Genomic DNA, 25,279 nt, shown 5'->3' with positions numbered 1-25,279 from the left:
GGATTTTGTTTTTTTTTTCCTTTGCTTCGGCCTACCTATAGACACTATAATTCCATATAGTCTGGCAAAGAGAATGACGGGAGCCAATCGAACTGTTATTCGCGGGAGCCAATCGAGCAAACTTTCTAAATATAGGAAAATCATGGTTGAAGTATTGTAGTTCACTAAGCTTTCTTGGCTTTTTAGTGACATTAACAAAAGTTTTTTAGCAGAATTTTCACTACTTTTTTCACTTATACATCATAATATATTTTTAAAAGGGATTTCGCGTTCAACTGACAAACATAGCAGGTAATTTAAGAATCTGAGAAACTATTTTTTATTTTGCAACTAGAGAGAGCTATGAAGAGCTTGAACATTTTCATAGAATGCTCGATTGGCTCCGCGTGAATGACAGTTCGATTGGCTCCCGTCATTCTCTTTGCCAGACTATATGAAATTATAGTGTCTATAGGCCTACCGGGATCAAAGTATGCGCGCATATATGTCCCAGCGGATAAATCTGAAACTGAAAACAACTGTTAGTAGAAAAAATCAACTCACACAACAAATTGAACTTACATTTTCGCTTTCTGATTATTATAGCCGGATATTTCTTCGTAGGTTCCACTTTAATTAAAACACCAATCTTATTCGCTTGACTGTCTGATCCGAACTGATCATCTCCTTTATTTTTAATCATCTTCTCCTTGTTGCTATTTATCTGTTCGTGTGCCGTAGGGTATCGATTACTGACACGACACTGATGTGTGTCCTTCAAAAAATAACTTCCACGATCTTCTGTTTTTGTGACATCAAAAACTAACATTTAGAATCTTTAAGTTGACCTGAATAAAATAGCCAAATCCGCCATATGTTAGCCATATTAGCGATGAGCAGATGAGAAATCCTCGATAGCCAAAACAACTTTACAGCAACGCTCATTTGTTCGTAGATATCGATGTTGATCAAGTAAAACCAGTAAAACGGTACGTTGAATTGAAAATCACTGGCATGGAAGAGGGCAACCATACGGATTTTTAACAACTTGTATACTTTTTTATCCGTGTAACCACAGCTAGAAGGAATAATTTGCAAAAAAATTGAATTTTTTTCAAAAACTTATTCCAAATTCCAATTGAAATTAATTTATGTTTATAACTTTTATCAAAATAAATTGTTATAAAAAATGAGCGTGTATGATGGATGTGTAAACGAACTCAAAGTTCATGTTTATTTTTTTTTTTTTTTCAGAGTGTATTGTTTTCATGTTACATTATTTACAAAATCAGAATGTGGACTAGAGAAAAAATTTTAAGATTAATAAAAGATTATCGAGATACTCCTTGCTTGTGGGATGTTTCGAGTCCTGAATATAAAGTCAAAAGAAATAGAAGGGAAGCCCGAATAGCATTGGCCGCTAAACACAATGTCACAGTCGATCAAATAGAAAAGAAAATACACAATTTGAAAACATCATTCAACCGGGAACGGAAAAAATGTTTGGAGAAATCTCGGGAATCACCATGGTTTGCTTATAATTATTTATATTTTCTACAACCATCATACGAATCAAAGGACGGGCTTAAAGTGGAATTCCCTGTTGTCCCGGATGAAGACGACATGATTGAAGTAAGTAATCATAAAAAATAGCATTTTTTTCCCGAATAACACATCGACTTTCATTCTAGCATGATCCTGATTATGAGGAGTACCCTGCACAAAAACCTGTTAAATATATGCACTCTTTGTCAGAAGTACCAGGTCCTAGCAGAGATGAGATTTCGGTTTTCGGGGAGTATGTAACAAACAAAATGCGGAATTGTAGTAGACCCAGAGCCGAGGTCTGTTTGGCCCAGAGACACATAAACGACATTTTATTTAAACTCGACATGGGACTGCTAGCTGAGGAAATTCCAGCTATCAAGAGACCTGCGGCCGCCATCTCAATCGTTTCACGTGACAGTTATTTCCATAATTACTCATCACCAAAAACAGATGATATAGAAGTTGCAGATTCTATGGAGTAATGCATAAGGGATTTTATTAGATGCGAAGGATGTATGTCTTCAACTTCGAAATATTCCCAAGAGTGAATACAAAAATTTTACAAACAGTAATATAATGATTTTTTAACAAAGATTAACATAGAGTAATTTGATAATAAAGGATAAATATAAAATCTCGCATGAGCTTTCGTTACGTCTAGTTCAATGACACAAAATCTGAAAAACTGAGACTTGCTTTATTATAGGCTAATACTTGACATTATCTACCTACATGATTGACAAAACAATCAATTTAAAGCTTTTCAATATACTGACTTTCAAAATGACGAATGAATGTTGTTTACGTCCCTTCTTCCAATGTGCAGAGGAAGAAAAACCGAGCACATTCACTATGGATGAGCAAACAAGTGTATACAGGTGGACGAGGTAATGAAAATATCAACCTGACAATGAATATTATTTCAGATTTCTGTTTTTAAGCGATCTTAAATCGAGGCTTTCGAAAGCCGTAAAATAATTCCACAAAGAAAAGTAACTGACCAGCAGCAGTTGCAGCAATTCGAACAGCAGCAGGCTGATCGGCATCACTTGATTCTCACTTTTCATTAAGCATTTACTCAAAAATTTACCGCTACACTCGATAACTAACCATATTAAACATTCACTACGCCCAGTATTTGTCTCAGAAACATACGGGCGTATATAAGTGCAAGTTGAAAGAATCAAAGGACGAAAGAAAACAGACATCTGAAACGAATTTCGCCTTCAAGCGACGAAGGATTTTGGAAGTATGAACAATTTATGTTTGAAACTGTCGTATGTTTCGTATATGATTAAAAAAAATAGCTCTTAAAATTGCAAAAAAAAAAATTCATTTTGTGTAATATCTGACACAATTAGTTTCGATGAAAATTGCCTTTTTTTAAAGGTTATCGGCGAAGGTATAAAAATAGGATTTGGAAAATACTCTTCAAATTTCAGAAGCGTTTTTCTCGGTTCGGTGTTTCTGTTTCATTCAAAAGTCATTCTTACCGAGGGTCCTACAAAATATACTAGGAAACTTCAATTCCAAAAATCGATAGAAAAGGCAAGTTCTAACTTCTAATATTTAAGATAAGAATTCTTATCTTATTGACATGTTAATTCTAGATTCAAGAAATAAAACAAAATTTTATGTTAATAGGATGAACAAATTTTTTAGACTAGGTACAGGCGAACGGTTTTTGGATTAAAATTGTTATTTATTGATTTAACGCCAGTCCAAGTTGTCAATGAAATATTGATATACATATTATATTATGGACATTTAGTATATTTATTTATTTATTTATTTAAGTCAAACTATGTAGACTACAATACGTAAAACTACTTAATCGACATCTGCGGTCATAATGATTAAAGAAAGTCAGATAATTTCGAGCTTAAAAAAATCTAAATCAAATTTGAAATTAACTTAATTCATAGTTTATTTAAGTATATGTCTTAAAATGGCACAGATTAATTTACCTCGTATTATAGTATGGGCGACAGCAATGGGCTGGAAAGATCAGAAAGGTGATATTTATCAGGATTAGGATATAAATTTTTATTAGCGCAGAAACTTTTAGATGAAAAAGAACGTGAGGAAATCTTACTATTTATTTCCAAGATGATGTATGTATTAATTTTACCGCAATGAAAACAATGGTATCGATAGCATTGAAATAGAAAAAAAAAATAAAATATTGTAATGTTTTCAGTTATTCGCGAAACAGCATTTTTTCACGTTCAGTTATGGAGTTAAAATGGAGATTTACCGTTAGTGAATCCTTGAAGGTCCTCTAGGGTAAGATGTTTTCAATGATTTCAAACATTATAATAATATTTAACAAAAACAACATTTGGAAACCATAGAAAGTTGATGTTAAAAATGCTTTTTTACTATTTTTACGTGTTAAAATGTTTGAATACAAATTTCTGAATCAAAAGGTACACTTTCACACCGCCAAAACCGTTACAAAGGGATACGAACGGTTACATGGCCAAAATAAAACAGAAGGAACTCACGCGGTTACTCACTACACTGTACTGAAAATCTCTCTAATCATGAAGAAAATTAATCGACAAAACAACGTTTCATATTTTTAATTTAAAATTGAAAAATTTTCAAAGCTTTTCGCTACCCAAATTAATATGTTGAAAAAAAAATTAACGCATGGATTTGTTGAGTGCGCAGTTTTTTCTCAAAATTCACGGGCCAAAAACTCAGGGTGCATGCGTTCACTTTTTTATTTCAAAATGTACATGTTTAAATAATGTTACACACTATGCACCACCAAAAACGACAATGGAATTTAAAACTTAAAAAAAATTCTCATAAATATCACATGTGCGGTTGCCCTAACGTTATGTTTCAATTCGAATCCGCGTAGTCCCTTTCGTAAAGTGATTGGACCAATCGTACTCCAAATTTTGTGATAACAGCTACGAGTGTGTATGAGTGTATGTCATGTCACTCTCTTTTTGTCAAAATTCTTGTCAAAAGTCATTCTTTGGTTCGTGAAAAAGGAGTGAAAAAAGTTTAGAAGAAAAATTATCTGGTGTCGACGAAGAAAAAGTCGCAAGTGAAAATTCTTAAGAAAAGTACTTTTCTGCGTCGGAAAAATGACGATTGTTGCAAAATTAGTGGGGCAATAAGTTGTGCTAATCCGTGGAACAGTTAACGAAAATGGATTGCCACCAGATACTGAGCGGAGCGTGCAATGCTGGCGATCGTTGTTTCGCAGTAGGATCCGTCGAAGGAGTTCCATTTACTGTAGGTTGAATTTTATTGGATGATAAAAAATTTATGTTGTTTTCTGCCTATAAAAGTATCCTAATTGCTTCTGATTAATGCATAGGAAGGTTAATTAATAGATTTTGTTGTCAACCCAATGCAATCAAATATTGAAAATCGCAATTAAAAGTAGTTTGGACATAAGGCCCCGTATTTTTTTATGTGCTACTTTACAGCAAATGGATTCAAATGTTATACTTGTCATCTTTATTGACCAAAGATGATGCTGCTATTTGAAAAAAAAATTGGTTTCTCGTCCGTCACGTTGCATGTCATTATCAATAAGATGGAGAAAATAGAAATTCGTCAGCTTATTGGCAAAAAATACGGCTAGGCTAGTCACTTGACTGATAAAATTTTTTCGCCCTTCATTGAATACGAAAATAAAAAGGAAAAAAAATACACACAAACCAGAGAGTGTGTATGAAATCTGTTGTTGGCGTAGAGGCGAAATCAATGAAGCTGTTTTATTCTATTTGATAGTGCTTCATTCTCCTATCTACATCGAAATAAATACATATCGATAATCAACATATCTACTGCTAGATGTTTACTAATAGAAATAAAGCTCACATGAGCAGTGTTGGTCCGACAGTATCATTTAAATTTTTCAAAGATTTATTGAAATTATAAATTTACACACGTTTTTGATTGCTCGTAATGGATAAAGAAAGAGAAATAAAAACAGCTAAATCGTCAACAGCTAGTTTTTGCGCCAATCAATATAAAACTAAGCCAAAAAGACTTAAGCCAAAAAAGTTGATTGAGAAATTATTATTTACTACATGAAAATAGTTTTATGTTTTATTGTTAACTATTGATCCACGCAAGGACAGTTGACGAATCCGACCATATAAACCGCTGAGTAATAGGGATGTTTATAGATTTGCAAATACTATTTAATTGGCGAGAACCAAGTACTGCCGCTTGCAATTCTAGCCGAGGAATTGAAAGGGTCTTAAGTGGCGCCACTTTTGTTTTTGCCGCAACCAAACTACAGTATATATTATCATCGACAACGGCTCGAATATAGATCGCGCAGCAATAAGCTATCTCGCTGGCATCCACGAAACCATGTATCTGGACCTCTGATACACTGGACCTGCAGTTTAAAAAAAAGTATCGTGGTATTTTCACTTGTGGCAAAGCTCCCAACAGCTCGCTCCATTGAATCCATTTTTTGTAAATATCTTCAGTCACGAACTCGTCCCACTCAGCACCGGTCCTCCAAACTTCTTGCATAAGAACTTTTCCATGGATGATGTAGTGAGCTAACAAGCCCAACGGATCAAAAAGCGACATAACTACTTTCAGTAACTCACGTTTCGTTGGAACTCTTCTGGATACGATTAAATCGTTGATAACAGGGTTTGACAAACCGTCAAAACTAAATACGTCTTCCTGGGGCTTCCAGATCATTCCTAATACTCTTTCGGGTTTCTGTTGATCGATGGTAACTGTCGTTGAATGTTCTGGAGCTCCTTCACCGATCTCCTTTAGCACCTTTAAAGAATTCGACAACATATGATGCATTTCGAACCCAGCCACGCGATGAATCATCTGCACATCCTGGATTAATCTCACTGCTTCTCTTTCCTCATCCACACTGTCCAACCAGTCGTCAATGTAATGACCGTCAATAATGGCTTCGACGGCGCGAGGGTGTGAATCGATGAATTCTCTAGCATTAACATTTTTGATGTGTTGGGCAATACAAGGTGAGCACGTTGCTCCAAAAATTGCTACATCCATTATGTACGTTCGTATCGGTTCCGCTGGATTTTTTCTAAATAGAAATCGTTGCTTTTGATTTTCTGGTTCCCTGATCTTGATACGATGAAACATTTCGTGTATGTCTCCGGTAATAGCGATACGCCTTTGCCGAAATCGTATTAAAATTGTCGGAAGTGAGGTAGTCAAGTCTGGTCCCTTGAGTAGAAGATCGTTAAAGGAGATACTGCCTATCTTCGCAGCCGCGTCCCAGACTAGCCTGACCTTTTCTGGTTTCTTAGGATTGGTTACTATCCCCAAGGGTAAATACCACGCGTTGTTGGAGTTCACTTTCATTAATTCGTGATTTTTTGCCTGGTGGGCGTATCCCTTGGCCTCATAGTCCTCGATGATGCTATTGACTTTACTTTTAAGCTGAAGATCACGACTGAGTTTTCGCTCCAGGTACTTGAACCTTCTTTCTGCCATAGGATAGCTATTCGGCATCTCGGGGTTATCTATCCTCCACAATAAACCACACTCATATCCATCAGGCACACGTTTTACGGTTCTATTTAAGATATCCATGGCCCGTTTGTCGGTTTCTGCTTGTAAGGGTGTTTCGCATAGCGGTTCTTCTGTAGCAAAGAATTTTTTCATAAGACCGTACATATCATCCTCCGTTTTCCCAACCGTATGAATATTCAGTTGGATTATTTCCTGCTCGACGTGCCCCTGACGACCATAAACGGACCACCCCAGTCTGGTCTTGGTAGCGACTGGATCTTTGCTATTTCCTTCTCGTAACTTTAAGCTGGTCAACATGTTGAGATGATGGATTCCAATTATCATCTGTGGAACTACATTGTGGTAGCTTTCAATGGGCAATCCTCGAAGATGTGGAAATTTGATTTCCAGGGCTCTATAGTCTAGCGTTTGGGGCGATAGTCCTAGTTCCTTAACCGTACGAACATTCTCAAGGGTATACTTCTGTGAGACAGATTTTCCTGATATGATCAGCTTAACTTTCTCGGACTCTTTCTCTTCTCTGCTTATTTTGCTTGTCCATCCGAGCCATAGGGACTCAGGAACGCCGGAAATCCCTAATTCGGTTACTACAGCTGCTTCCACAAGTGTGGAGGATGAACCATCATCGAGAAACGCGAATGTGTCGATATTTTTATTTGGTCCGTACAAAGTTACGGGTATGTATCTAAAAAGCAGACTAGATGTGCTTGAATGATGATTTTGTAAAACAGTGTGTTCTCCTTGTTGTTCACCTTCTGAATGTAACAGTGTGTTATGCCGTGATCTACACGACTCCACTTCGCAACTCTTCTTTGATCGACATGGCCAATTTCCGTGCGCATTAAGACAAATTCGACACAAATTCTTACGTCGAACAACCTTCCAACGTCCATCCAGATCGAGGTTAAGAAACTCGGAACAGCTAGTGATATGATGTTCATCCTCTTTGCATAACAAACAAAGTTTCCGTTTTACGATAGTTTTTCGATTATCATCTGACTCATTTTTTGAATGCACAAAAAGCCTTTCCTTTACTTTATTTTTTTCAGTTTTTGTATTCTGGAATTGAACACCTGGAAGGGTCACTTCTGTCGCCTTATCTACAAGCGAGGACATGAATTCGTTGAAAATAGTTAGATCCGTTTTAGCAAAGCTCATTTTGAAACCCGCCCAACTCATTTGCAAGTCGGTTGGCAGGCGCGCAACTAGTTCATGTATCAACATAGGGTTGTTTAAATGGTCTTCTTGTTCAGCAAAGATCATATGGTCCACTAAATTCTGGATTGATAATCCGAATGCTATTAATGATTTCAGATCGTTTTGTTTTGGGGCAGGGGTAGCTCGTACCTTTGATATCATCGAGTGAATCAAGACCTCAGGCCTACCGAATATTTTTTTAAGTGTAAGAATTACTTGCGGCACCAGATCCGGTAGGAGCAACTTGCTACGTACTGTTTCCAAGGCGGAGCCGGAAAGACAGCGTTGCAGTCTTTCTAAATTTTCCGTGTTGTTTAATCCACAGGCCTGAGTTGTATTTTTAAATGTGCTATAAAAGGCAGGCCAATCATGGGGATCACCCGAGAAAGGTGGAAGATCCCGCGACATTGCCTGACGAGCTGCCAACTGTTCTGCTGTTAGGCATCTGACAGAACTTTTCATTCTGCCCCCTGCATTCCCGGAAGTTGATGGGATAGCGAGCGCAGAAGCTGTAATTTCCTTATTATTTGTTGGAACTTCGATCGTATTTATATTAGTCGGTCCGGGAGTTGGTTGCAAAGCTGGACCTTGAGCGATTAGATTATCCCTTCCTTGATTGACCTTGATATTTCTTATGGGAGCCGGATCTTCGACTATCGCTGGTAGTAAGTTGTCTGTCGTTCCTCGAAAATAACGTTGCTGCGAGCCTTCTTTATCATTCGGGCTGCTGTGATGAGGGGGTATTCCGAACGTATCATTGTCCGCCGGTTGCTGGTCCCTTTCACCGCTGGGACGTCCATTTCCGAGTAGCCAGTTTTGTACTCTTATCTGCTTAGCCTTGCTGCTAACACTTTTTTGGCTAGCGTTTTCCTCCTCCTCAAGCTGCTTTAAAAGTTCGGACTTCTTACTAAAGTATTCTTCTTCTTCGGCGACACGTCTCAATTGGAACTGACGTTTTTCTTCCAACAATTGCATTTTTTCCAGAATGATAAGAGATTTTTTGCTTCTGTTTGAACCCTTCGAAATCTGGCTCTTGAGCTCGGTTATGTCATCCTTTTTACAATTATCGCATCTCCAACTACGGTCCGGGTTACCGATGGAACTGTCTACTCCGGCGCAAGGGAAGTGCATCCACACGTCGCACATGTCACATCCGACCATATTTGCAATGGAATCTGTTTTGGTACATTTTCCGCAGTTTCTATTATTTGTGGTCGTTGCCACCGAGATCGTGTCTATTGAATTTGCATCCATATTCAGTTGATTCTTAGTAATCAGAATTAAAATCTTTGAAGTATTACGAGGAATGAAACACTTCTAGATAGACTGATTTTGGTCAGCTTCAAAGCTAAAATTTATTATAAAAATTAGCAAATTGTAGTTGGATAGTAAGTTCATTTAGTGCTTACATTTTAGTGCTCTCCTAACCTTCTTCAAATTTCCAACATGTAAAAGCGAATCCCGAAAGTAGGTCTAGGATGCCTTTGATCTAACTGAATTACCTGTGGTTTAGTAATTGTTAATTTTAATTGTTCTGATAGGATTGTATATAATACTCACGGTTCTGCTCAATATAAAGTAGTAATTATAAAGTTACTGAATCCTGTTGTAAGCCAGTGATACAAGCTAAAATAGTAGGGTTATATTAGAGCATTGAACTCATAAGTTCGAAAATGGTACTGAGTTCTTGGTAATTAAATTTAATATTAGACTTGCCTGAACGTTATGTCATTCGCGAAATAGTATCCCTGGCACTTACTGTTTTAACTAAATAATCTTCTTTTTAAGAAATTATAAATTCTACACCTCGTGATGGCACAAGACACGTTCTCGAATACTTTAGCATCTGTTTTCGTACTCCTGTTTCGATGACAATTATCGACGGTTCCCTTTTGAAGATGTCATCGCCTAGCAGCGAGGGGATGCTCGTTGTCAACACCTATCAATAAGCGCATACTACTTTGCGGCGTAACACCTAAACTAAACATGTGTTTTAAAAATCCAGATGCAGATGTATGTTTCTTAATGGTGTTATAAATCTGTATTCTTATAAAATCGGATTTCACTTTGCATTAATAATTCAAAAAATCTGGTTATTAAAGTTCGTGTAAGCATTTTTTAATCTTGTATTTTCAACATGTAAATTATCCAATCTGTTATTGGAACTTTCTTTTGAAAGTATAAGGCACACCGGGCCAAGTGCAAACTAGGGGCAAGTGCAAACGTTCAACTTTTCTCTGTTACAAAAAAATTTAAAAAATATTTTTTCTAGATATTTTTGTTTATGCCCAAACAAACAATCTGACATAGATAAACTAAACTTTCTTTGAATTATACACTAAAAACATTGCACTGTTTTATTGAAGTACGTACTATACATGAACAGTGTATTTTTATTTTGCATATTTTGGCTACAAAAAAGGACATTCAAATCCAAATTTACGTTGAAAGGTGAGTGTTTGGTCAGAAGGGGTATCCAAAGTGTTGTGTCTGAAACGGAAATTAATTTTTTTGTTTTGCCTTGGTAAATGAAGATCCTTCGCTTAAAACATCAGTCAAAAAAAATGGAGTCCCAAAAAATAATTATAATAGCAGGAAAACTGAAAATATATCAATAAAAGTTGATCAAACATACCAAAACATGTATTTAATTCATTTTAGGAGCGATACACTGACGCATCTGTGAATTAGTTTGGAAAAAGTATTGCGTTTGCACTTGCCCCCATTAACGGGGCACGTGCAAACTTAGAAAAATTTTCACAAAAGTACCGTTGCTTTTTACCAACATTTTTTTTTTTATTTTTCCTTTTCAACGGGAATTTGTTGAGAACTATTTTAGTGATGCAACGAACGATAATTGATCCTTTTTGAAGACATACATATTTTTCTAGGACATGTAAAAGTTGAACTATGGTGAAATCCGTTTGCACTTGCCCCGGTGTACCTTATTAGAGTGCCCCAAATGACCCGACTTTTAAAAAAGTTGTTCGCTGCAGTCTAAAATTGATCCTACGCCTAGTACAAGATCTCATGCCAAATTTGGGACAGATCGGATCACGGTAAGGGGTCACTCAACGAGCCTGAAATTTATATGGGATTTTGGGACCTTTTTTCCTGGAGAAACATGAAAAACCAGTTTTTTTTCAATAACTTTAGTTACCTTCGTTCGATTTCTTTTGAATACAGTTTTTTTTCTTAAAGGTCAAATTATAACAAACATTTCATCCGAAGACTGCATTCCCGATCAGAAGAGAAAAACTAAATTACATCAAGATGAGATATTTTGATACTAATTTTTTCCTATCTAAATGAGTTATTTTTCAGTACTCGTAGGATGTTAAAATATCTCAAATTATATAAAAAAATCTATACGGTCATAGGTAAATTATATCAATTTTAGATATGCTCCTTTCAAGATTATATCTCGTTCAGATAGCATAATTTGATATTGGGTAGAACAAAACCTATCAAAATTATAACTTATCAAGATATGAGTGCTACGAGAAAATGTTCTAGTGGGATGTCAATAAACCACATTATTTGCTAAAACCATGCCCCATTTTTTGGATTCCCTAAAATTGGATTCAATTTTATGGATCTGTTGAGCGAAACTCATTAATGTACGGTTTGGGCCGTTGACTTCGATGTCCGTGTTTCAGAAAAAGTTGTACGTATATCAAAATGAGATATAATCATTTTATTTTAGGACAATCCGAAAAAAAATCTTCATAATTGAAAATGAGCTCAACCCCATTCAAGTCTGTCAATCAGAATAAGATATAATTCGGATTGGAGAAACTTAAAATCGAAAGTATGGAGCACTTAATTATAACTGAATCAGATGTAAATATCTTGGTGAGATATGTTTGAGTTATTATTTTGATATGCTCTCCTGATCGGGTTTCGATTAGAGCTAAGATAAAGAAGTTATTAGGCTTAAAAAATGGGCTAACTTTTTCAACTCTGTTAATAAGGCGTCAATATGTTCGACCGTCCCGACAATGTGATAAATTATTTAGAATTTCTTGTAACGGAGTTTTATTTGAGTGTCTGTTTTACCTCCAGATCAGGAGGGAAACACTAAATCATATCAAAATGAGATATTTTGATACTAAGATTTTCCTATCTAAATAAGTTATTATTCAGTACTCGTAGGATGTTAAAATATCTCAAATTATATAAAAAAATCTATACGATCATAGCTAAATTTTATCAATTTTCTATATGCTCCTTTCAAGATTATATCTCGTTCAGATAGCATAGTTTGATATTAGGCAGAACAAAACCTATCAAAATTATAACTTATCAAGATATGAGTGCTTCGAGGAAAATTTCTAGTGGGATGTCAATAAACCACAATATTTGCTAAAACCATTTTCCATTTTTGGTTTCCCAAAAATTGGATTCAATTTTATAGATCTGTTGAGCGAAACTCAATAATGTACGGTTTGGGCCGTTGACTTCGATATCCGTGTTTCATAAAAAGTTGTACGTATATCAAAATGAGATATAATCATTATATTTTAGGACAATCCGAAAAAAATCTTTATCATTGAAAATGAGCCTAACCCCTTTCAAGTCTGTCAATCAGAATAAGATATAATTCAGATAGGAGAAACTTAAAATCGAAATGTTTGAGTACTTAATTATAACTGAATCAGATGTAAATATCTTGGTGAGATATATTTGAGTTATTATTTTGATATGCTCTCCTGATCGGGCTGTGGTATGAACAACACAGTCATACGGAAGCTGCTAAGCGTTCAATTTTGTGCCAAACAATCATCGATTTCTCGGACATAAAAGTTGTATAGCAGGGGGCTTAAACATGAGCCTTGAGGTAGACCCATGTTACTAATTCGTTCGACGTTGGTTTCTCCATGACTAAAATGCATGGTTTTTTTCAGACAATAGGTTACATAGAAAATTTTTCTATATTGGTGAAAGTCCGAAGGGTTAAGATTCCTAGACACTTCTATGTACACCGAATCAAAATCCGCGCCAGTACCCACGTTTCTTGCCCCTGATCAAGTTCTTGAACTTGCTTTCCAAGGCCAAGCAACGTTGGAACTTCTCAGGCAATCCGGTTCTGCAAAACTTCATAATCGTCTTGCACTTTTCTCCTCGCGCGCGCGGTCGATCTCCATCCCACCACACCAGAATGGTTTTGTTCAGGCATTTTACTTATAAACTTTTTATGTGCCGGAAGTATTTTTCCTAACTTTGGGTTAGTAAGAGGGGGACCGCAATCGTCGCGGCTACTCAACTGTTAATTCAAATCTTATTATAGAAAAGGAAAGGGGATTAACTGGGGTCATTTCCAAGAACAGTTTCCGTCAGGGTCCGGTGATGGCTTCCTGTAGCTGTGGTTTCGATAGCTACCTCAGGGTTTTCGACTTCCTGGTCAGCCTTCTTTCTGGTGTTGAAAGTTTGTTCTAATAAATAGACGAAACGAGCATTAGATAGAGCACAGACAGAGGGAAAGAGGACTGAACGACCAAGTCAGACAGTTTGAGATATTTGTAGATGGGGTACAAATATTCTAAATCAAAGTTTGCCAAGATGTCTCGAATTGGAACACCAGGTAATTTACTTCAGGCCCTAAGGGTATCCAGTAGCCAAGCTCTCGATCGATCAAACCGTTCACACGTCCACACAACATGATCAATGTCATGGTAGCCATCCCCACAAACACAAACATTGCTTGTAACTAGGTAGTTGTATACGAAACAAATGCGCGTCAAGCCGGTAGTGATTTGGCATGAGCCGAGAAACCACGCGAATGAAATGTTAAAATGCTTAAACCATGCCTTCGTCGGAGCCTTAGGGATAATCGTATGGAGCTAACGTCCCAGTGTGCCATTATCCCTGCTAAACTGCCAAGCATGAATCGCTAAAGTGCGAGGTATTGAAAAATATTCATTGTAAGTTATTATCCTCTCAAAGATTTCACCTTGTAACGCGCCCACCTTAGCCAATAAGTCCGCATTTTAATGCCTTGAATAAGACAATGGAACGGGATCCAAGCTAAGGTAATCCTATACGAATTTTCGATCAGAGCGCCCAATATCTCTGAAATTTCCAGCAAGAAATAGGAAGAGCGCTTCATCAGTTTCATCGATCGAATCGCCTCAACGGACCGGGACTATTCGAATAGATGAAATAGTGGTCTACGGACAGTGTGTGAATGTGTTTAGGGAGGCCGTTTCTGTAACGTCAATTCTCATTCCGTCTGACCTGTGCCCCGATTGCACAGTCCACAATTGTCCCGGAAATAAAACTGTACTCTGCTTCCGGAGACAGTTCGTCCGTGGAGTCGATAGCTTCAACGACATCCGATGCGTACTTTTTCCAATCTAGATTCTTTCTGAGGACATAGAAATATTGATCTCTTCTGGTGGGCTACGACCATTGGTGATAGATAGAAATGTTGATGAGCAAACTAGATCGCTCCATGAGGATCTCGTATGTGGAAGGTATACAATCCAAGGTCAGAGGGGAAGAAGCTAGAAAAAGTTCTAAAATACTACACACCAAAAAATTTATAAAATTACTCGAGACAGAAACGCTTGAAGACCTAATTATGTTTCGCCCTAATTAGGAATTGATTTAATTTCACATCTTTTTCAATCAAAACTTAACAAACACCCAAGCTTACAGGCCATAACTTTCGAAAGACTTAACTGTATCATGATCTAATTCATTAAAGATGTAATTTTCAATCATATTGAATATAAACTTATAAAAGGGACCTAAATATAAATTTAAGAAGATGTAAAATTATGTGCGAGGTTAAAATTTCGCAACCTTGAGAAGAAACAGAAACAAAACAAATAAAAGCAAGTGCATTCTATTTTGGTGCGTATTGTCACGGGAAATTTTAGGCAGAAAGTGTTATTTTACAGGTCGAAAAAAATTACGTGTCGTTGAAATACGTGTAGTCCGACAATTTTCAATTGTTCGTTATGGAAAATGCCATCTGGCATCACAGTTTGGTAACGAAAAGGAAAACGTCAAACGGACGCGTTTTGTTTTGTTGCTGTGTTGTTTTGTTTCTCGGTCGATTCGTTTCAGTAGATTCAGTTCCGTTTTTGTTTGTGCTGAAGCATCCATTTCGCAGAGGCTCCGGTGAAGAAAATCCGACGGCTAACGTAATCGTGGGTGGCTTCACTTCACCGACCAAGTGAGCAGCGAAGATGGATCGAATTAGCAGCACCGGCACTTGGATTCTGGGCATAGCAATGTTGTCCTTCCTCCGGGTCGCAGCAACGCCTGTGAAAGGTTGTGAAAAGGTACGTTTTCATTCTTTCTCAAAACAAAATATGACCTTATAAAGTAACGAATAACAGGCAGCAAAACTTTTCGTTCACTACGTTCATTTCATACAGGTCGGACCGTGTCTGTTGCAGAACCGGAATTTGATTGCGGACTTCTGGTAACGATATGTTTCAGATGGGCAATGATATTCACCTGGTATTCGGTTCCCATCTGCAGCCCCTAGTCCCGGGGATCAGCCATCAGCGAGAACCATGAGCACCTAGGATGACGTTGGGATTCCAGTACATCTGTCCGGTGTAGGTGTCTCTCCGATGTTGAACGTCGTGTAGTTTTCGCCGCAGGTGAGCAATTTGGACTCCTCGATTTCCAGATTACCGGAGATGTTGGTGTCGCATAGTTGCACCTTCCGGTGTTTGGCAACGAGAGCTCCAGACAATGCAACGGTTGTAGTTTTACATCGCACAGCTTCAAAAACGATCCTCCGACTGTGTAAACTTCGAAGCGCATTCATCAGTTTAATTATGCGGCTTTGGTACCGGATGTTGTAAGTATCTAGGTGGTTAATTTATTACACCACCGAATTATGTTTGTGATATTCGTTATCAAAATGAAATTTTAATTTTTCTTTTTAATTATGTAACATTTAAGTGGAAAATACCTCCAAAGAACAGCAAGCTTCCCCTGTCGTGAGACCGTTCGAAGTATAAAACCGAACTCCGGGCCGCAGCACCTAGCTGCTCACGGTGTGCTTCAATTAATGCTGGCGCTGGACGGTGGAATCAAAAAATTTCATCTCGATGATTTATAAAGATGAGTATTCCTCGTTGGTCGTCGAAGCATTGATGTCCCGGTGCTGGCCAAGAACATTCGTGTATCGTTCGGGGTGGCCCCCCAATTTGAGCCACATCGTGGTCGTAGCAACCGTTTTGTGGGTTTCGAGTAACGTGATAGATAATTTAGTTTAACGAACAGTCTTCGAAAGTTTCCGTATGATGCGTACCATCTTCAACAGTGAGTAAGGTTTTACGATTTGTGTCCAAATGAAAAAAAAATCAAAATAGCAAGAAATGCATTTAGAAATTGTGAAATCAAGATTAATTGAGGTCTAGTATCAAAGTTTCATGTTGTCGAATAAACTAAAAAAACATACATTATAACTTTTATTTTTACCGAAAAAAATAATCTAGATTTCATATTTTGAAGGGACAAACATTATTCGATCCCGAACGATTCAGTGCATTGAAATTTTACAGTCCTGTAATTTTCAAGCAGCCTGTCAAATAATTTGATCACTGAAAAATCAAGGTCATGTGATTATTTTTCGGCCTGTAAAATTCCGGTGAAAGTCCTGCTCCTTTTTGTTACAGGATATTTACTGTAATTTTACAGAAAATAATTTCTGCTGTGTAAGCTGCATAAACAATATAAAAATATGAATAATAAAATGAAATGTGTGGCTCTAAAATTGTGTCTCCGAAAGCTCCTATGACTAAAAATATAAACGACGCTGAATCAAAGCAATCGAAAGATTTTTTTTTAATTCAACAACGTTATAAGCTAAGTTCAGATACCGGTATTTCGATAGCAACTTGTGGAAACTTACTATTTTTATCAGTGAGCGTTTTCAATCGAAAACGCTCACTGTAGAAGATAGTAAGTTGCTATCGAAATGCCGATATCTGAACTTTTCTTATACTGTGGTTAAATTAAAAGGAATTTTTCGATTGCTTTGATTCAGTAGAATTATTCACATATTAGAATGTACGAATTATATCATCAATGATCTAAATTTATGTCAAAAACGATGCTACGCTTTTGTGCGTTCTTCTTGACGTAAATTTACATCATTAATGATGTAATATTATGTCGAATGTGCTATTCAATTATAGCCGGAAATTTTATGTCTTCAAGCGTTTCTGTATTTTACAATGTAATTTTATGTCAAAAGAGATGCTTCTTTTTTGTGCATCGTTTTTGACATAAATTTACACCAAAAAATTAATAGTGTGTATGCTGTGATTGGGATCCGCTAAATCGATTCACTTCCCCATTGTTTAAGACAGTCATGTTGAAGTCGTCGGATAGCTCATAGATAATATTAGCACGGTCATCATCATGTGAGCTACCCCAGCCCACACCATGGGAGTTAAAATCTCCCAGTACCAGCCGGGGTTCTGGGAGAAGTGAAATATTGATATGAGTCTAATTTCGGTAAAATACTTCTGCAGCTCCATTGCAATATAGAAACAATTTCTCTTCCCTCATATAGGATGAGATAGCCATCAAAAGAAATTGTTTCTGCGATGAGGGTCATAGTCAAAAAAAAGGTACAAACATATTAATCATAGTCCTCCGTCTTGCTGGTTCGCTGAAAAAGTCCAGGATGAACGCAACAATTTCCGAAAATTTCATCTTACCATCAGCCGAAAAGCTGGGCAAACTGATCCATCGTCAGATGCAGTTTCTCTGGGAATTGTTGCATTCCTGTTATTTAACTACAAATGCTTCTGAATACTGAAGGAAAGCCTGGGGTTTTGACTTCCTTGAAAGTGGAAGGAAGTTCTTCTGGAACGGATTAAAACCCGGAGATCTCTGAATAGGAGGGGTAGAATTACTATTTCCACTTTGAGGATTTTTATTATTTTTATTTTTTCCGGCAGCTAATCGGGGTTGTGTTCTAGTTGTGCGTTTCCTTTTTGAAGTCTGTGAAACATTTTTTTTTAAAAGATGGCCCAGGAGATGATCCTTCACATGGATCCTCCCCTTCAGATTCATATTCGCCTAATAGAAGGCCAAACTGGTTCTCTGAGACGCTTGGCATCAGCATGTCTCTATATGATTTTTTAGAGCGAGTTTTCAGAGAAGTCTTAGTCCGATACCTTGGCCGTGGGCAGACCAGGGTCTTTGAGTCAGCCAACCCCTGACTTCAGCAGATCATCGACGCACGGTCAAACACTTTTCGGTTACCACTCCGTCAATCTCTTCGTCACGAGCGGGAACGTAAACGCGGTATTCGATCGTAAACTTCGAATCACAATCAATGGCATTTGCTTCCTTTAAGCTACCGACAACAATGCGCATCTTGTGCGGTCTTATCGGCTGGTAGCTGATTACGGAATTATAAGATCTGTCGAAGTCTCGGGCGATTGACATTACATTGGGTGATTTTCCATTAATTTTGGAAGATTGGTAAACTCGACGGCGAGAGGGCAGTTTATGCAACTCGTTGTTTTTCTCAAATAAGAGCGCCTGCAACGGTACAGGCGTAAATATTGGTTTTAAATATACCAGTTTTAGCACAATTTTAAATTTTGGAATCGGCTAAAACACACGTTCCCCACCGGTGTGATAGCAAATTTAAAACGGGTACATTTTTATAGCAGACACTCAATAATTGAGAAGAAAAAACACATTTTATTAGAAAAATTGCTAATTTTTGAATTTTACACCGTCATTATTCTACCAGGGTTTCGTTTATTGTGTGCATTTTACAATCGATAATTTGTTATTCACTCATCGCAAACTCGTTTTCCGTCCCTCGACGCAGCGATCGCAGGCAACGCCACATGGAATGTGCGCTTCCAGCGCATCTGGTCCGAAGCTGGATGGTAGTGTGCTCTGTTACAGGTGACCCTGTCGTGGCACCGATTTGGTTTTGTGGTCTTTGGGATCGAATCAGGCCAGCCAATACTGTCACCACGAGCCTCTCCCTTTCCTCGTCTCGCCAGTGTCTTATCGGTCTTATTCCGATTTTGGATGTCGCTAATAGGCGACGTTGCCACCACCGGACAGGCAATTAAGAGTCCTCCCGCTGCGGCTGACTCGCCCAAGTAGGATCGTGCACGACGCGAGTCCGATCGACCCGTAAAGCATGGATCGCTACAAATCTGGACGCATTAAAACGGGTCTATCTCGGAGCTATGTAAACAAAATAAAAATGTTTTGTACTTGAAATGTAGGGTTTTTATTGCACTTTGAAGGAAAAATAATAAAAAAATTATTCCGATGTTGTTTTGATGAATTTTCGAACTTTGGTTGAGTATCACTCATTATAGTTTGAACACCCTATTCGCTGACCTCAGCGGCCATTTTGTTCCACAATCTCTTCATCTCTGTTGCATCCCGAGTCGTCCTACCATTCTTCTTCATCTTCTGCTTGAAAATTGCCCAAAATTTTTCGATAGGGCGGAATTGAGGGCAGTTGGGTGGGTTGATGTCCTTTTCGACAAAATCCACCCGTTGGCCCAATACCACTGTAGAACCTCCTAGCTGTAGTGGCAGCTTGCCAAATCTGGCGAAAACTTAACTAGTCCTTTGTGAGATCTAATGTACGAAAAAAAAACTTTTTCAGGCATTCCTCCTTGTAAATTTCGGAGTCCATGGTCTTGTTTTTCACAAAAACCGAAATTTTTCGTCCGCAGCTGCAAATACCTTGCCAGATCAAACACTTTCTTGCACACTTATCAGCAAAAACGAATTTGAAGTTGCCGGGGACATCGCCATGACCAGTGCAGTGCACCACTGCAGTGGCTTTACATAATTTTTGGCCAGAAAGCTGCCCAAAATCCATCTTCACGTACGTTTCGTCATCCATGAGGATGCATCCGTCGAACTTCGTTGGAATCTTCTTGTATAACTTGCGGGCACGTCCTTTGGCTACTAAATTCTGCTTCAATGTCCGGTTTGGTTGCTTAATGGTCCGATAGGATCGTATTCCTTCGCGTAGACGAATTCTGCTGACGGTGCACCGGTCGGCGTTGAATTTCTTGGCAATGTCATAGTCCGACTACCCTGTGTTTTCCATGATCGTTCTCAACACCTTCAAATGCAGTTTCTGATTCTTAGGTCCACTATAACGCTTGGTATATGAACCTGCCGATCTATAGTACGCATCTCACGGAAACGTTTGAGAACGCTACACACGGTTGATTTGACAATTTTTAACGATTTCGCGATTTTTGAACCCGACCACGTCGGGTTTTTGACGTGGGTGTTCAAAATTTATTTTCATCTCGCGGCTTCCATCACGTGTAACTTTTTTGAAACAAAACGAATCGTAATGAAATTTTCAGCACTGGTAGAAGAAACATTCCTCTACAAAGTGCTGCCAAAACATTCCAGATCCGACAACTAGGAGCACTATTTTAAAATAAATAGTGCGTCCAGATTTGTAGTGATCCATGCTTTACGTCACCGAATCGAATGGACAACCTGCCGAAATCCGATTGTAGCGAATCCAACCTTACTTCTGCGTATTCGGATACGTTTGCACCAGGGAGACGGCATCCCTATCCTTTGTCATTGAATTTGACAACCATCAAAATTACGGGCCCACGATTTTGTGGGCCCATAACAAAACTGACATTTCGCTGTCAAGGGCCCGAACTAAATGTCAAATGCTAGAGAAGTATGGTTGATAGCACACTAACTCATCAATCATTCTGATTCCTCATTGGTTGAAATTTGGACTTTTGAGACTACGTACTGCTTTGAGAGGACAACACCATAAACGTCTCTCCTTATGGATAGAAAAAAAGAAAAAGATTCTTGTTCGAAAGAAGAACTAGATTGCCACCTCCCTGGTTTGCACCGAATTCTTCGTTGTCCAGAGCCTCTACCAAAGGTTTGACAGCAAGTGTTCGCTCGATGATCTGCTTCAATTTTCGACAGGAAGTGGTACGAATGATGCTTTCCCAAAGTGGTTGATTTGTAGTAAATCCGACCGACCGTCCGGATCTACGCTAACGCTTCTCCGCGTTGTTGATTGTTGAGTTGCACGTCCGGAAATGCTGCTTCCGTTTCCTTTCTCGGATCTTCCGGCACCAAACTTGTTATTAAACGAGAGCCTGCGAGAAATTGTTGCTGTTTCCGCCATCAATCGTTTGTGCTCGCGTGAAACATGTTTGTATCGTGTGTGGGCGAGTGTAGAATCAAACAATCGTGGAATCATCGAATTTGCACAAGTCATTTGTGCAAATGTAGTGTGGCTTAAAGCGGGCCATAGACTTCACCACATTTGTACAAATGTGATGAAATTCGATGACATTCTGTCGCTGTATACACGATTTGCATCGTGTATGGAACTGCTTAAATGAGCGCCCAAACGGTTTAAGTAAAATCGGTCCGGATCAAAATATGTTGTACAAACCACCCTCTGTGGCATGGTGTACAGTGCTGTATTTACAAAATTCAGGCCATTTAATCAGCCCCAGCCGGGGTGGAGGTGTTTTTTTGTTGTTGCTGTTACTGTTTCCGCCAGCCATCGTTTGTGTTTGCGCGAAATTTGTTTGTATCGTGTGTGGGCGAGCATAGATCAAACAATCGTCGTGGAATCATCGAATTTGCATACGCAATTTGTGCAGTCTATGGTCCGCTTTAAATGGTTTATCTCGATTGATGCACAGAGCATAATGCATATATCACTATAGTGAGTTTTCTTGTGATTTGACTGTTTATTATTATTATGTTGAACATGACTTATCCGAATTGGTTCATATAATCCGAAAATAGACCAAGTATAATCCGATTGTTACAGGATTCGACAAGTGAGTTCTATAAATTTTCTCTCTGCGAGGCTTGGTATTTAGGGAAAATCATCCATGCTGTCACCAAAATATCAGTTCGTTCTCGCTTACCTTTTGGAACCCAAATCCTGGGGGGATAACAACAACGAAATCTATGGACATACTATACATTTCTGCTTTGGAAAGGTTTTGTCAATTTCTCTTTTCAATAATACGAAAGAACTTGATTCGAACAAATTAAGCAATACACCTATGTACTTATATTGTAAGACAGTGTAAGGTGTGACTTATGTGTTTTAATGGATTGTATACCGATTGGCATAAAGTCATTTGGCATAAAGCCGTTTGGCATAACGCCGTTTGGCATAAAAGTCGTTTGTTTAGAATCTCGGTAAATTGAAAATAAAAACTAATGTATTTTAATTTTTAGCAACATTTCATGTAACCTTATGAGTTTTCATATTTTTATGCCAAACGGCCATTATGCCAAACGGCCATTATGCCAAATGACCATTATGCCAAATGTATTTATGCCAAACGGCGTTATGCCAAACGGCTTTATGCCAAATGACTTTAGGCCAAACGGCGTAGGACCGTTTTAATGGACTGCCGCAACCACCGGAAATACAAGTGTTACTACCTGATTTTTTAGGCTTCATGACACATTCAAATATTTTAACTTGACGAAATTTCAATATAAGTAACAAATAATCTGATACCATAGGCTTACGCGGCTGGATGTAACATTGTTGTGCTAGCAAGCAACTTCGAACGTGTCCAGATTATCCCCGGAGCTGTGCACAACTACATTCGTATTTCGGCTTTGGATTGCAGCACGGATACGGGCAAGATAGCAGCTGCATATGAGGACAAAGTCTGCATTTTCGAGCCGACGCCTCTGATCCATAGCGAGCGACTATCTCCGCACGGGCTAGAATATAAGTATGTTTAGTAACAAGTATGAATGGTGTGGTTTTTTTTTTAATTATTGAAATATTGCAGATGGGTACAGACCGGTAGTTTACAAGCTACTTCACACATCAGTTCTTTGTCTTGGAATCTAGAGGGTACACGATTGCTGACCGGAGGAACTGTTTTACAATTATGGCATGAAAGATTATCAAAAAATGATGACGACGAACCAACACGTAAGTTTAATTTGTTTTTAATTATATAAACGTTTTGAAAAAAAAAAATATTTTTTTTATTGAAGCCGTTAAATTTGAAATTGGAGGTGGCGATCGCGATCCACGTTCACCGACAAATGAAGAAGAAAATGATTCTGGTTGGGACTGTTTATGGAAATGCCATACAGCCACACCAGTTCACCATATGGCGTTCAGCCCGGAAGGAACACTATTTGCAACCTCTGGTAAAAGTGACCGTCTTGTGAAAGTGTGGTATGAAAATAAACATAGTAAGTATTATACGAAACGTAAATAACGGGGTCGACATACTAACACTTGGAAATTTTCAGTTCTATTTCCGACGAAGAGTTTCGAGCAATCACAATCGCAAAGCTTTTGCGGATTGCCTGAAGTTAGTTATGGATTCGTGTATGTGGCTCATCCTCGCGCGGTGACCCATCTCTCATGGCGCAAAACAAGTAAATATATGCCCAAAGGATCTGTATCAAATATGCTTGTCACCTCATGCCTAGACAATATTTGCCGTATTTGGGTAGAAACAGTCCTTCCTGATGATGGGCTTGTCAATATGAACCAGTTCGACCCTCTAGCATCCCAGAATCCGAAATTCCGTACTCACAGACATAAGCATCGTTTCATGCAGCGACTTAAGCATATGAAAACCTGCTTCCATATAAGACGACATGCCAAACATAACGGTACTAATGGATTCAATGGCATGGGGGCTGGATTTGGTGGACCTGGAGCTGGCACCGGATTTGGTAATGCCCCAATTCCGACACTCCCTTCAACGTACAGTGTACATGATTTCCATTCCTATGGTTATCACGGAACAGGAATGACTCCCGGGTTGCATTTTCATTTAGCTGCATCAATCAATGCAGAAACAGATATTCCTTTGGTTCCATCTATGCACACGAATGATCCATCGGTGCAACCAAATTTCATTCTTCATTGGCTCAACAACAAAGAAATGCATTTCTCACTGCAAGCGGAGTCGATTTTGCAGGAAATGACTAGAAAAGTTATCGAGAAAGAAGATTTATTATCTGGGCCAAACAGTGAGGGTCAATCTGAGGTCGTTCATGAAGAAGAGATGAATACAGAGGATGGAAAAAGGCGACCGAAAATGAAACCAACATTTTCCCAAGAAGAAAGTAACAGTGACGAACACCCCCCTTACCCATCACACAGGTCGCATTCGGTCGGTGCTGCCTCTCACGCAGGACTTCCTAGTCATCATTCCCTCTCGAACACAACTTCAATCAACTCTCTGATAAACGATGGAAATATTCATGTAACAGATTCGCTTGATATGAAAATCGAGTGTCTTCTCAGAGACTGGCATCACAGCCCGGACTTGTTGTTTTCTATTCATCCTATCGATGGTAGTTACCTCATTTGGGTGGTCGAATGGCTTGACGAATACCATCCAGGCTCATTCCGCCAAGCGCAAGTATCATTTTCCACACGTATTCCTTCCGCATTTCCTTTAGGCGATGCAATGTCTATGTCTACCACAGTAGCCCTCTATAACACGGGTGGAAATCTAAGCTTCCGCGATATGATTGTTCGTGGTCCTAAATCAACGAATGGAAATTACAGCAATCAGACGGATATAAACAGCGATATAATAACATCTCTGCCCAGTGTTATGGAGGAAAATGAAGTAAACGAAGAAGAAAATGAGAATGCTGACGAAGAGGGCGTAGCCTCGAAGGCGCCAAAGAATCAATCTGAGAACAATGGCAATGACAATGGTGGTGAACATTCAGATATTTTGACAGCACCTCCATCTCCCACTATTTCGATGGTTACAAAGCACTCAAATGGTACCCTGAATCTTTGGCAGCTTACGTTTGCCGACAAAACGAAGTTTTCCCAAGTACTCAGCATTGGCCATGCATCACGTGCTTCTGGTCACCGTTTCCGTGTCAACGATATAACTTGTCATCCAGTGCTACCCCTGTTACTGACAACCTCCCATCACAATATACCGGACATTCCAAATACCACCAACTCGGGTTGCCAAGGTAATGAATCTTTCATCGTTTTATTAAAAAATGTAGATATACCAAACGCTTTCAATTT

At 38.5% G+C, this 25,279-nt stretch overlaps 2 protein-coding genes across 4 annotated transcripts in view; both read left to right on the top strand.

Annotated features, from left to right (window-relative positions):
* Window positions 1–1,233: 1,233 nt before the first annotated feature.
* On the top strand, window positions 1,234–2,162 carry LOC129744318 (uncharacterized). Its single transcript, XM_055736796.1, has 2 exons — window positions 1,234–1,611; window positions 1,671–2,162. The coding sequence occupies exons 1-2, from the start codon at window positions 1,273–1,275 to the stop codon at window positions 2,007–2,009; spliced, it is 678 nt and encodes a 225-aa protein (XP_055592771.1). The 5' UTR covers window positions 1,234–1,272; the 3' UTR covers window positions 2,010–2,162.
* A 2,350-nt stretch (window positions 2,163–4,512) lies between these two features.
* Window positions 4,513–25,279, top strand: part of LOC129749686 (dmX-like protein 2) — a 38,675-nt gene continuing 17,908 nt past the window's right edge. For all 3 annotated transcript variants that reach the window (XM_055744735.1, XM_055744734.1, XM_055744733.1), the window contains exons 1-5: window positions 4,513–4,782; window positions 22,765–22,982; window positions 23,043–23,188; window positions 23,254–23,457; window positions 23,518–25,221. In XM_055744735.1, the coding sequence (XP_055600710.1) occupies window positions 4,696–4,782; window positions 22,765–22,982; window positions 23,043–23,188; window positions 23,254–23,457; window positions 23,518–25,221 (2,359 nt within the window). In that variant the 5' untranslated portion in view covers window positions 4,513–4,695. The remainder of the gene's footprint in view (window positions 4,783–22,764; window positions 22,983–23,042; window positions 23,189–23,253; window positions 23,458–23,517; window positions 25,222–25,279) is intronic.

The sequence above is a fragment of the Uranotaenia lowii genome, chromosome 2, assembly GCF_029784155.1.
Source record: "Uranotaenia lowii strain MFRU-FL chromosome 2, ASM2978415v1, whole genome shotgun sequence".
Classification (NCBI taxonomy): domain Eukaryota; kingdom Metazoa; phylum Arthropoda; class Insecta; order Diptera; family Culicidae; genus Uranotaenia; species Uranotaenia lowii.
This window is presented reverse-complemented; position numbering and strand designations above follow the sequence as displayed.

Coding starts and splice junctions, on each gene's coding strand:
- LOC129744318 (XM_055736796.1), top strand. CDS start 1,273: ATGTGGACTAGAGAAAAAATTTTAAGATTAATAAAAGATTATCGAGAT. Junction 1,612..1,670: donor ATGAAGACGACATGATTGAA/GTAAGTAATCAT, acceptor CTTTCATTCTAG/CATGATCCTGATTATGAGGA.